A 13,499-nucleotide genomic window follows, 5' to 3' on the forward strand; every position below is an offset into this window, starting at 1 on the left:
CCTCATGTTGTACAGTGTTTATTGGGGCCGTATCTTAAGCTAGGTGATATGTGATAGCTGCTGTGATCAGCTTTCTAAAACGGAGGCATAATTTTCTTCCTTTTCCAAAAGCCGCCTCAGAGGTAGAGGTAAACACGTGACGTGACGTGACGTGAAGCCCGACGTTGGGCTGTGAGCAGTTGACAACGAATTTGTCTTCAAAATAAGAGCTTTACATTACACCCCATTGGAGTTTAGAGCAGGGTTCTTAGCGGGGGGCTTTTAATTTGAAAGTAGCGACCGTTCCTAGATTGTGGCTACAACAACAAGCTAACACAACCATACAGCTAGAGATCCAGGAGACGCTAGCATCTCCTGATCTCAGCGGCTGTCCAGTTGCTCATCTAGCAGGCGAGGCGGAAATAAGTGTACCCTCCGAGGCGGGAAATCGGCGGACCAAAACAGACCCCCAATTTGCCGCCCTCTGTCTAAAACCGCGGACCTAGCCGCCAAAAGGACGGGCAGATTGGCGGCTTGCTGCCCCGTCTAAAAACGGCTTCTCACTCACTTCTTCCGTACACTTAACTGCAGGCGGGCTTCCGCCACTGAATCACGTGTTGTAAAGACGCTTTACCACAGGTTGAGGGAGGAGGCAGCGGCAGTGCTGCGTTTGGGGGCACTTCAAAAAATCCGGGAGGAAAATAGGAGTATTTGTTTGTGATTCAGCTCGAGATATAAAATGCTTCAGAATCGCTGTGTGTAGATATGAGATCACGTGTATGTGTGAATCGAGATCGCGATTTATTAACGATTTTTTGTGCAGCCCTACTTCAGACTGATGAAATTTGCTCATATGTTGTTTTTCACTGAAGGACTGAAACACCTGTCATGCATCAAGGTAACGGGCAGTTAAGGAAACCATCACCTGAAACTTGCCGAAAACTACTTTGACACAAAATAACCCACAAGACTGGTGGCAGAACGAAAACTTCCCTAAAATACTTTGAACATTTGGCGCGCTGCATTTATGGACATGAATGTGGATGTGACTGATATAATGTGTTGACCACAGGTGGTCGTCTTCAGGTCTGAGTAAAGAAGTGAACACACCTGTATTTGATATATAATGATGGAACATCACAGGTACAGAATTAATGAGTTAGTGATTTAAACACTTCTGTAGTCAGATGTGGATACAGATGCTCACACCTGACTGTGGAGAAAACTGGAACATCTGTACAGGAATGATTCAACTTTAAGGACAATGCAACAGTTTTTCTGTATTTTGTAACTCAAACATTGCATCATGTGCAATGACTGAAATAATTGTTTTTGGAGCCAAGAAGAACGACTAACAGTCTCCACTCAGCAGCCACACTAAGACTGTGACAAGGTCATCTTATTGTCACCTTAAGAATATATCCAGGATAAATGGACTTACTAAACAGTAGATCACATCACTCCAGTTCTCACATCTTTACACTGGCTTTCTCTTTGTCAGAGAATAGATTTAAAACTCCTGCTGTTGGTTTATGAAGCACTGAATGGTTTCGGGCCAAAATACAAAATACACTTCTGACCTGCTGCCACGTTATGAAGCGTCCAGACCTCTGAGGTCGTCAGGTACTCGTCTGCTTTTAGTCTCCAGACAGAGTCAGAACTAAACATGGAGAAGCAGTGTTCAGTTATTATGAATCACAGATCTGGAACAAACTCTGAAAACTGCAGGTCTGCTCTGAGTCTCACCTTGTTTAAATCAACACTGAAGACCTTTCTGTTTGCAGCTGCTTTTCACTGAAGCAATTTTAAAGGTCTGAACTGCACTGTGACTTTTATTTTCTAATCTGGTCTCTTTTAAACTTTTTCTATTTTAGCCTACTTAACTTGTTTTAATGATTTGTTTCTTGGTGTCTTCTTACTTGTTTTTAATTTGTATTTTAAATGCATTTTTTAAAAATGTTTTTTAATGTTATTTGTATGCTCCTGTAAATCAGTTTGTGTAATGTCAAATGAGACTGTTTACATCCTGAATATCAATAATGAATTGTGTTTAACGATATCAACAACAGGTCACAAAAACGATGTTCTGTTGAACTAAATTGTGTCCTAAGTTTGCAGCTGTGGTCATTTGTACAAGCCACAAATGAATTAGTAGGTGTTTTTCTATTAGTTACAAGGTGAAAGGATATTGGGCCTCATTCACCAATATCTTCTTAAGAATCTTCTTAGATTCTTTCTTAAAATGTTCTTAAGAGGTTCCTTAAGAAAACCCTACATCAGATTCACCAACTCGTTCGTAAGCCTCAGAATTGTTCGCAGCTGTGTTCTTGCCGCAGGAGCAATATATATGCCGTTGTTTTGCGGGCCTTGGATAGAGAAATTCCACGTATAAATAGGGTGGGGGGGTTACTAATTGATGGCATGTTTCCAATTTACTTGATTTATCTTAAATCATTGGCACATTTAATTTATTTTAGAATTTAAATTCTTTGTAAATGACCAAAAAATATTAAATAAATAAATAAATGAATAAATATGACAGAATTATCACTGTAATATTGCATTTTATTGAACTACACAAGAGAAGAAAACACAACCATGCCAACATTTCGGCACTGAAATGTGCGTGAGAGTACTCCTGAGTGTTCGTAGGATTTGTTCTTGCCTAAGAAAAAATCCTAGATAAGAAAAAATTCATGAATGCCACAATCTTCGTAAAATCTTCGTAAGTGGGACTTAAGAACAAATTTGTTCGTAAGAACGGTTCATGAATGAGGCCCATTGTTATCTTTTGCTGTGTGTTTTGGTTTTGATATTTTATCATGTCGTCATATTGAGTAGGGGGCTAGTGGGTGACGTGGATGTGGGCGGGTTTATTAGTTAATATAGGCAGCTGTTCATCTCTCATTGTCAGAGGGGGGGCTTGGTCAGTGTATTTTGATTATGAGTTTGTGCATTTTATCATGAGTTGAAACTTATTTTCGAATGTCAGTGACTTCTTTTAGGAAGCGCGTCAGACAACCTCAGTGTCTCAGCGACTCCCTTGTTTGTTTAAGTCGCTCCATCATTAGTTTAGTGAGACAACATGTCACCGCTCCACAGTTATCAGTGTTTTGTAACATCTGTGATATATTTTACACTAGTTCAAATGAAATGTATATAACTGTACTGCTGGTTTTGTATTTTTATAAATAAACGGAAACTTGATGAAATTACAGTCTGTACTGAATATTAATAAATGTGTGAAAGTGCTGCGTTGAAGTGATGTTCAACAATAATAAAACAAATCAATGTTTCTTATAAATCAATATGTTCTTTGTGTTCTCTACAACGTTATTTAACTGTCTTAACAGAACCGAAAGCAATCTGTGATAAACCAGTTCATATCCATGTACTGCTCCCTGATTGGTCGGGATGTACCACTGTGTGGTGGGGTAGGATGCACCAGGCGTCACGCGCTGTTTAAATCACATTTAACAGTGAATTAGTCATTTCTTATGAAATAACAGTCTTTAGTTCTCATTCAATAATAAGTTAAGTCTTCAGGCTTGTTTCTTGCGTCTGGTTGCTTCATGTTTCGGTGAATAAGTGTTTACGTGACCCCCGTCGGGGATCAGCTTACCTGGAAGTCGCCTGCAGCCCGCAGTGACAGCTGGGAGATTTGAATATTGGCGGTTCATTGTAGCAGAGATGGAGCGCAGACCAGTCGTTCATCTGTTGTGTGTGTTGGTAGTCTTTCACAGAGGTAAAACAAAGATAATTCACGCATTTCATACATCTGTACGTGACGTCATTTCTGTACAGTAAAGCTGTGACTCCTCAGTGTATTGGTCTATTCCAGTTGCGTCATTACGCGCATTTGACGCGCTTAATTTGAATGTAGTTTTGCATTTGATAACAATTACATTTATATTTTGTCACACAATTTATATTGCAAAGGGACAAAAATCATGATTCATCACTAGGTTTGTTTTTTTTTGCTTTATTTTTAGTTCATGTTAATCCGTCAAATTCACCACATTTTCACAATTAAACTATGAAAAAATAATTCATCCACAAGCACAGTGTTAAAATACTTAATTTTTTAAAAATCTGAGTATTTGTTAGGAGTATATCACTGGCCAGAAAGTGATGAACAGAATGTTAAGATTATATTTTATTATAAAGTTAAGATTATATTTGTTTTCAAGTGTGTTTCATGTTTGTTCTCCAGCATCATTTTACAAAACTTTAAAAATGTAGAATATGCAGGAAGTCTTTTGAAACTAAGTGTCCTTCTATGATTCTTGTTGTTCAATCTGAATATAAGGTAAAAGTCTATTTCTACCTTCTCACATCTCTCTATAAAAGCAAGGTATCTCTGTCTGTCTGTCTGTGTGTGTGTGTTCCTCAAATATCTCTGCGGATCAGGATCAGACTGACCTGAGACTTTCAACATGGCTGCTGCGTGGTGTGCAACATCAGATTTGTTTGGACTGCAATGATACCGTTAATAAATTATTTCATAAATGCTTTACAAATTCCGCTAGCACGGTCAACCGTAGCCACCACAGTCATGTGAGCACCAGAGCCAATCACTGCAGAGCCCAACTCCACGACACACCTTACGGACATACAGTCAACGGACGCGACGCACCGGCACGTCCAAAACCGGGCTTAGGGTAAATAATGTCTGCCACGCTTTTTCGCGAACATTGCCGTCACGTTTGCTTTGTGTCTGGTGCAGGAAGAAACGGTAAAAACGGGCCTTTGTCACGAAATTGTCCAAGCAGCAAGTTTGGTTGTTGAAGAACAGGGAAAGTTGTGTGAGGGACGCCGGCGGTGATACAGACAGCGACAGAGACAGTGAGTTTTGAGAGTTGAGAGATTTGTGACATATAGCGTGTTTGGAGTGTATAGTTAGTGTGTTATATAGTGTTTAGTGTAGTGTGTTTAGTGTGTAGTGGAGTCGTTTTTTTTGTGTTGTGAGTCAAAACAATGAGGAGACTGTTGAATGTGGAGCAGGCAGTGCAACTCTTCATTGAGCTGAGGAGCCTGAGGCAGACCTGAGCATTGCCTGCATTTAAATGTAAATAGTTAATATAACTTTGTAAATTTCAAAAACTTATGCACAAATTTAGCAAACAACAATTCATATTTGCATTATAACTAATGCAGTTGGTTCATTAAACATATTGGTGGTTTTCACTGTAAAAAATCTAACTTTGTCCTACTCTGATTTTATGTTATTTTGTGATTTTAGGTCCATTTTGTTAATACAGTATGTCAAAATTAAAAAATAACTGTACAGTCACATATGTGAGGTTGTGCTCAAAATAATGACACCAAACAAAGCAAGGTAAATAGTTTTTAAGGTGAAATATAATGGTATTATCAAAAGTAGTCAAAAACAGCCAATTATATCCCTGACGTCTCACCTTCAAACACAGCCTCATTTGGCCATCCATGAAAAAGCTACTTAACCTCCCACTTTTCTATAGAAATACATGCTTCCTACGGGCAATGCACTACTGACTTATAATTCATGTTTTGTGTCACATTTTTAAAGAAAAAAAAATCACCAATCACAATCACAGTACTAATAATCTGTCATGTCCTGCAGGTCTGACAGATCTGATACGAACACGGAGGACTGTGACTGCAGCTGTCAGAGAAGAAGCTGGTTTCAGGTGTGAGCTGCTGCAGTCTAAAGATGTTGTTCAGGTCACCTGGCACAAAGTTTTACGTGACAGAGAGGAGACACTTGCTTCTTACACTACTCGATATGGTCAAAAAGTGAATCCTGCCTTTAAAGATAAAGTAGGGTTTACAGATGCTGGACTGCAGAACAGCTCCATCTTCATCAGAAACGTGACAGAGGAAGATGAAGGCTGCTATCTCTGTTTGTTCAACGCCGACCCTGAAGGTGCTCTCATTGGTCAAACCTGCCTCCAAGTCTACGGTAAGAACCAACCAACTTCTGCATGCACACAAAGCATGCTGCTGCATTGTGTCTTCATCCTCACCACTAACAACATTTAGTTCATCTGATATCTTTTGTGTTCAGAGCTGCATGAACCCGTTCTCCATGTGAGAGAATCAGGCTCTGAGGAGACAGTGGTGTCCTGCTCGGCCACAGGTCGACCTGCTCCCACAGTGACATTAACTGTCCTGAGAGACAACGTCCACTTTCCTGGAAACAGCTCCGTCAGTGTGAACAACACCAACGGTACAGTCACTGTCACCTCTACAGCTGTGCTGACTCGTCTCCATCACATGGACACAGAGGTTAGATGTGCAGTGCGAGTGCTCTCTGCTCCTCAGAAAGAGGAGGTCAGGATGATTCCTGCTGAAGTCAAACAGTCTGCTGAAGGTGAGGAACACTTCCACACACACTGATTTATAGAACGATGAGAACTTTATGTCTTGTTTTATTTTATAGGTTTTAAGGTCTAAATCAAAAAATGTCCTTTGTTCTCAAAGGTTCCTCCTGGATCATCATTATTATTACAGTGTTCTCTGTCGTGGCCGTTGGTTGTGTTGCAGTCATCATCACAGTCCTGCTGATACGAAAACCCTGGAACAGGTGACTTTTAACTTTCAACTGAACATCTGTCCTGTTGTAATGACAGCTGATTTTAATAATCGATTCAGATCTTTTCAGACGAAACCTTTGAATAAAAAAATGTATAAATGTTTGTTCAGCCCTGAATTTTCTTCAATTGTTCAGTTCGTCCCTCAGAGACCCAGAAGAGAGAAGGACACCACAAAATCCAAACAGAAACACTGAGTAAGACAATTCATTCATTAATTTATTGCTTATTTGTGAAATTATTTAATCTGTCCAACACAGCTTCACCAGAGCAAAACCACTGGTTGATTGTTTAGGGTATTAAACCCCTAAAATCAGAATCAGAATCAGAAATACTTTGATAATCCCAGGGGGAAATTATTTTTGTTACACACTCCAGATAAACAAACAAAAAGGGAGCAAAGGAGGGAGTCAGGTGACTAATAAAAGTTTTGGGCATATTTTCTAATTTTATGTACAGAATGTTCTTATTTTAACCCAATTATGATCCTTTCCTAAACCTTATCGAGTAGTTTCGTTCCATGAACATCTCACCGTGTAATGTAGTTACCTGACATCATGTACGTATGTAACTGACATCATGTTGTTTTGGGAGTTATTAGCAAATTTAGGTATGAAGATGTTTCAGTTTTCTGACTACTACTGTTTACTTAAGTAATTTAGAGACTGATGTATGTCTTGTTTTTTATTTGAAGGATGAAAACACCTTTAATGCAGAAAGTGAACAAGCAGATAAGACTACGGATGTCTCCTGGAAAAAAGAATGAAAACGACTCTCCAAAAGTCTCGTCCTCAACAACGGGAACAAAGCAACAACTGTCTGTGTAAGACAATTTGTACATTTTTACTTGTACAAATGTATTATTTACTGCGTCTTTTCAACATGATTCAGTCTTCACTCTGTTTTTACCTTCCACAACTAAAATTGTATTTCTTAATGAAGCAAATTGTGAGTCACTGAACTCTTCATGGACCATCATGTATTCATCAGAGATTTAGAAACTGACGTATGTCTTGTTTTTATCTGAAGGAACAAAACACCTTTAGTGCAGCAAGAGTACGAGCAGGTAAGACTACGGACGTCTACTAGAAAAAAGGAAGAAAGGGACTCTCCAAAAGTCTCCTCAAAAAGAGGAATTAACCGACAACTGGTTTTCACCATAGTCAGTGATTTAGTTACAGAGAATGACCCACAAGACGTGAGATGGTGAAACAACTGGCACTGATGTTTCTATTTAAGATCCATCCTACAATACAACAGAGAACATGTCTGTCCCAGTTCATGAAGAACAAGATTGTACATTTAGATTGTTTATATGTTGTGTATTCTTATATGTACATTAAATGTAAATCCTGTTTTCATGTAATTTGTTTCCATCCTGATCTTTGGTTTGTTAATGCACTTCTGTCTTTGTGACTTATTATTTGTAACATGTAATAACTTCACTGCTGCATCCGGATGAAGCATTTGCATCTTGTGCTTTAATGTATTTGTTGAATATTGATTTCATTTCCAAATAAAATGTATAAAATATCCTGCTGCTTCTTTGAATATAAGGATAGAAATAAATGATAATAAATTATGGCAGATCTGAAAATGCACAACTGTCGATACTGAATGTAAATAATGATGAAACAGTATTAATAACGTGTGAAGGACTCATCTCTAAAATCATTGTCTGTTTGTGCTTATCATTAGATTAGCAAAGATCATCAGCATTTCTTTTGTGAACCAAAGATTGACTGAAAATCCCAAAACTCAGGATTTTATATGTCTGGAAAAGACTTTGTTTTCTATGTGGCAGGTAACTACACGTTATATTTTTATTTCTTACATGTATTTTAATAAAATGTCTGTTTGAAGAATCTTTATCTGTGTGTTGTGTGTTAAAAAACCAAAATTCTGACATATTAATCTTGAACTGTATCAATAATAAAATGTACTGCTCCCTGATTGGTCAGAATGTACCACTGTTGAGAGGTAGGGTGCACCAGGCGTCACGCGCCGTTTAAAGCACATTTAAACAGTAAATTAGTCATTTGTTATTAAATACTAGTCTTTAGTTATTATTTGAATAATAAAGTTAAGCCTACATGCTTGTTTCGGGTCTCGTTGCTTCATGTTTCGGTGAATATGTGTTTATGTGACCCCCGCGGGGGGATCAGCTTACCCGGAAGTCACCTTTGGACACCGCAGTCCGAAATTCCAGCCGGGAGATTTGAATATCGGCGGTTAATTACAGCAGAGATGGAGCAGCGAGCAGTCGTTCGTCTGTTGTGTGTGTTGGGAGTCTTTCACAGAGGTAAGAGAAAGATGATACAGTAACATGTATGTAACATTTAACATCTCTGTTAAACTGACAGTACAGCTGTGGCTCCTGAATTTATTGGTTTAGTCCAGCTGCGTCATTATGTGCTGTTTCGCGGTTAGTTGTTAATGTACTTTCGCATTTGATAACGCTTTTGTTTACTTGATGTAGTCTAATTTATTTGGCTAAAGAAAAACAATCGTAACTTATCACTGGGTTTTATCTTAAGCTTTATTTTCATTTCATGTTTATCCTTCAAATTCAACAAATTTTGTCACTTGACTTATAAAACAAAATAATTCATCCACGAGCACTTGAACAGATTTTTTTTAAAAATGTATTACTTAAAAGTATATTTCTGGCTAGAAAGTGACGTTGAACAGAGAGATGATGACGGCTCTCAGTCATCCAGGTCAGTCAAAATCTATTAATCTATCAAATCAGTATCGTAACTGGACTTGTTTACTTTTCTTGAATGTTACTGGTTTAGTCCAGCACGTCATTACGCGGGTGAATTTACGCGGTTAGTTTGAATGTGCTTTTGCGTTTGATAACGCTTATAATTATATTATATGGCCTAATTTATCTTGCAATTTAAAAAAAATAATAGTTTGTCAGTGAGTCTTTATTTCCAGCTTTAGTTTTAGTTCATGTCAATATGTACAATACAGAGCAACACGTGTTAAGAGCCCTGCTACTACGTTAGTTTGTATATTCCAGTTTTTATGTCCAGACTTCTGTAAAGGACACACCTGAGCATCCTCACTCATGGCTCCTCTGATGAACCTCCGCTGTACTCATTCCTCAAGGAGCATTTTAAGGACCTCTGCTTACATCTCATGTGAGGGATTGGGATCTGAAATTATAGAAAGAGGGGAGACAGTTTGAAGCCTCACCTGTGAAACTATCCTCTCCTGCAGGTCTAACAGCTCTGATACAAACAGAGCAGGATGTGATTGCAGCTGTAGGAGATGATGCTCGTCTGAGCTGTCAGCTGCTTCAATCTAAAGAAATTCTCCAGATCACCTGGCAGAAGGTTTTACCTGAGGGGGAGGAGAATGTCGCTACCTTCAACAAGTACTTTGGAGAAAGGGTGAATGCTGGTTTTCAGGGAAAAGTGGAGGTTAAAAACAACGGACTGCAGAACTGCTCCATAGTCATCAAGAATGTGACAGACCAAGATGAAGGCTGCTATCGCTGTGTGTTTAACGCCTACCCCGACGGTGCTCTCATTGGAAATACCTGCCTCAAAGTCTACGGTAAGAACCTTCATGCATTTATAACAAAATGCATAGAAGTGAATCACCTTTGCTCAATATGAAAATGTAATGACTCTAATCTCATTTCGCCGGATCTGTACAGTGCGAGTGCTCTCTGCTCCTCAGAAAGAGGAGGTCAGGGTGATTCCTGCTGAAGTCAAACAGTCTGCTGAAGGTGAGGAACACTTCCACACATTTATAAAATGATGACAACCTTAAACCCATCATCGTGTGTTTTCTACTTTTATTTTATAGGTTTAATAAAGTTCTGGGTTAATATCACTAATGTTCCTTTGTTCTCAAAGGTTCCTCCTGGATTGTTATTATAGCAGTGTTCTCTGTAGTAGCGGTTGGTTGTGTTGCAGTCATCATCACAGTCCTGCTGAAACGAAAACCCTGGAACAGGTAACTTTTAACTTGTTTTAACACCTCTGTCTCACAGTTAATATTTTATTAATTCATCGAGTTCTTTTCAGACCAAAAGATAAATAAGCAAATTATAAATGTTTGTTCAGTTCTGAATTTTCTTCAATTCTTCAGTTCGTCACGCAGAGACCCAGAGGGCAGAGAGACACCCAAAAAAACTAACGAAATCACTGAGTAAGACAATGTATTTATTAATTTAATGCTTATTTGTGAAATGATTTAATCTGTCTTCACTCCATCCAATGCAGCTTCATTCAAGAAAACACAACCACTGCTTGATATAGAGGAGGTTCAAACAACTGATGTGTACATTTGTGGCGCCCTCTTGTGGCAATAGAAATATATTGATATAATCGATAATTATTGATTTTTTTTACCCATTTGAAAGAAGTAAAATTTGAAAAATAACCCTTTAAATGGTCACTACAGGTGAGATTTTTGAAGAAGAAAAAAATCATTTTCAAGATTTCAGAATCAGAATAGAAGACAGGAGACAAAATAGTGTAGAAGCTGACATTGCTGCTTGACAATATGTTAATGGTATAGTTGGTGTTTTTTGAAGCGGGTTCATATAAAGTACATATCTATAGTCAGTCTGTTTCCTAGCGTAATCGCAGATCAGCGCAGCCTCAGTTTGGAGAAGCAGAGAGCCGCTCCAGCCCAGACGCCTAGCTTTGTACTGCAGTGAACACGGTCCAGTGCAAAGCGTATTTTAACCACCTAAAACGAGGCCCACCTTAAAAAATCGTTGTGTAGAGAAAATTCACACCGCTTTACACCTCCGTCAGACCGCCCTTTCGATTATCGAACGTTCTATCGAAGGTATTTTCAATTGATATTGATCACGTGACTATCGCGATAGATATCATTATCGTTTTATCGCCCAGCCCTACAGGTGACTAATAGTTTTGTGCGTGTTTTCTAATTTTATGTACGGAATATTCTTATTTTAACCCAAACAAGGACCTTTTCCTAAATCTAACCACACAGCGATAACTACGCACTTAACATAACATAACATTTATTTTGATGATCTTTTCCTAAACTTAGCCAAGTATTTTCCATGTGTGAGCATCTCACAACATGTAACTAACATAATGTTGTTTGGGGAGTTTTTAGCAAACAACCTTTTCTGTCATTTAGGTATGAAGATGTTTCCGTTTTCTGACTACTACTATTAACTTGCTGGATGAATGTATGTCTTTTTTTATCTGAAGGAACAAAACACCTTTACTGCAGAAAATAAACGAGCTGATTAGACGACATGTGTCCCCGAAAGTCTCGTCCTCAACAACAGGAACGAACCAACAACCATCTGGGTATAAGACAATTTATTAAGTTTACTTGTACACATTTATTATTTATTGCTTCTTTTCAACATTTAATCTTCACTCTGTTTTGACTCTCCACAACTTAAATTGTATTGTGATGCACTTAACTCCTCATGGACCGTCATGTATTCATCAACGTGTTCATTCACATAACCAGAATGTAGTTAACTGACATCATGTACGTATGTAACTAACATAATGTCATTTTGGGAGTTACTAGCAAATGACCTTTTCTGCCATTTGGGTATGAAGATGTGTTTTTTTTAGCGCTCACTTTTCTGAGTACTACTGTTAACTTGCTGAAGAGATTTAACGACTGACGTCTGTCTTGTTTTGATCTGAAGGAACGAAACACCTTTAATGGAGGAAATGAAGGAGCTGATAAGACTACAGATGTCTACTGGACAAAAGAAAGAAAGCAACTCCGCAAAAGTCTCGTCCTCAACAAGAGGAACTAAACAACAACTGTCTGAGTAAGACAATTTATACATTTTTCTTGTACACATTTATTTTTTATCGCTTCTTTCAACATGATTTAGTCTTCACTCTGTTTTGACTTCTGACTAAAATTATATTTATTAATCCAACTAATTGTGATGCACTGAACTCTTAATGGACATCATGTATTCATCAGCGTGTTCATTCCCATAACATTTGTTGAGAGAGGTTCAGAAGCTGACGCATGTCTTGTTTTTATCTGAAGGAACAAAACACCTTTAATGAAGGACGACAACGAGCAGGTAAGACGACGTGTGTCTACTGCAAAAAAGAAAGAAAAGGACTCCCCAAAAGTCTCGACCTCAACAACAGGACCTAAACGAAAACTTGAGTACAACAATAGTCAACGATTTATGGACAGAGAATAACCAACAAGACGTTAATGATATATTGAAATAACTGCCACTGACCAACTTCAGGGATGTGATTCTTCCGGATTGGTAAACATAATGACCGGCTACCGCTGTCAACGTTTTTTGTCCCTCTGATTCAGGTCTTCATGTCACTCTGCAAGTAGTCAATTTATTTGTCACGACGGAACTTCATCGAAAGCAGAGCTTCACCAAAGAGCCTGCAGTCGTTGCGGAAGGTTATCTGATGTGTCAGTGTTTCTCCTATATGCATTCTGCTGCTGCTGGATTTTCAGTGCCACCGCTGCAACAAAAAAAAGAGAAAAGACATGATTTCTGTAGGTTTAATAACACAGGCGAATGGCGAATTTAAGTTGCACACAGTAAAAGCACTACACACTAAGTTTTGGGTTTTTTTTAAAAAAGATTTTTTGGCATAGACACCTTTATTAAGCAGTAGACAGATAGGAAATATGGGAGAGAGAGGGGGATGTGACATGCAGCAAAGGACCTCCAGCCCGAATCGAACCAGGGTCGGCTGCGTATGTGGCATGCGCTCTAACCACTCAACCAACTTTAAGTTGACCCACTTTTAGTTGAGTGACTGAAATCCTTGTCATCCTCTTCAAAGGCTGCAACAGGCGACTCATTGAACCGGAGTGAAGTTGGTTTCAGGTTTGATACTCAGCGGATATTCACTCGGGTCCAGCCGCGACTTTCACCCAGTGTGAGCAGCAGGAAGACGGTCAGCTCACCTCCCAGTTAGGGACCGTCAT

The 13,499-nt window shown here is 38.7% G+C and overlaps 1 protein-coding gene across 4 annotated transcripts in view; it reads left to right on the forward strand.

Annotated features, from left to right (window-relative positions):
* Positions 1 to 13,058, forward strand: part of LOC115576575 (OX-2 membrane glycoprotein-like) — a 65,720-nt gene extending 52,662 nt beyond the window's left edge. The window contains exons 1-8 of one of the 4 annotated variants that reach the window (XM_030409103.1): positions 8,764 to 8,853; positions 9,780 to 10,118; positions 10,222 to 10,293; positions 10,424 to 10,523; positions 10,659 to 10,718; positions 11,762 to 11,863; positions 12,220 to 12,348; positions 12,579 to 13,058. In XM_030409103.1, coding sequence (XP_030264963.1) covers positions 8,799 to 8,853; positions 9,780 to 10,118; positions 10,222 to 10,293; positions 10,424 to 10,523; positions 10,659 to 10,718; positions 11,762 to 11,863; positions 12,220 to 12,348; positions 12,579 to 12,741 — 1,020 coding nt within the window. In that variant the 5' untranslated portion in view covers positions 8,764 to 8,798 and the 3' untranslated portion in view covers positions 12,742 to 13,058. Of the gene's footprint in view, positions 1 to 5,581; positions 5,921 to 6,025; positions 6,332 to 6,441; positions 6,545 to 6,688; positions 6,749 to 7,245; positions 7,375 to 7,580; positions 7,941 to 8,763; positions 8,854 to 9,779; positions 10,119 to 10,221; positions 10,294 to 10,423; positions 10,524 to 10,658; positions 10,719 to 11,761; positions 11,864 to 12,219; positions 12,349 to 12,578 lie in introns of those variants that run through there. The other 3 variants (XM_030409100.1, XM_030409102.1, XM_030409101.1) reach the window with 3 other exon arrangements.
* Positions 13,059 to 13,499: the final 441 nt, after the last annotated feature.

Source organism: Sparus aurata, chromosome 24 (genome assembly GCF_900880675.1).
Source record: "Sparus aurata chromosome 24, fSpaAur1.1, whole genome shotgun sequence".
NCBI lineage: Eukaryota > Metazoa > Chordata > Actinopteri > Spariformes > Sparidae > Sparus > Sparus aurata.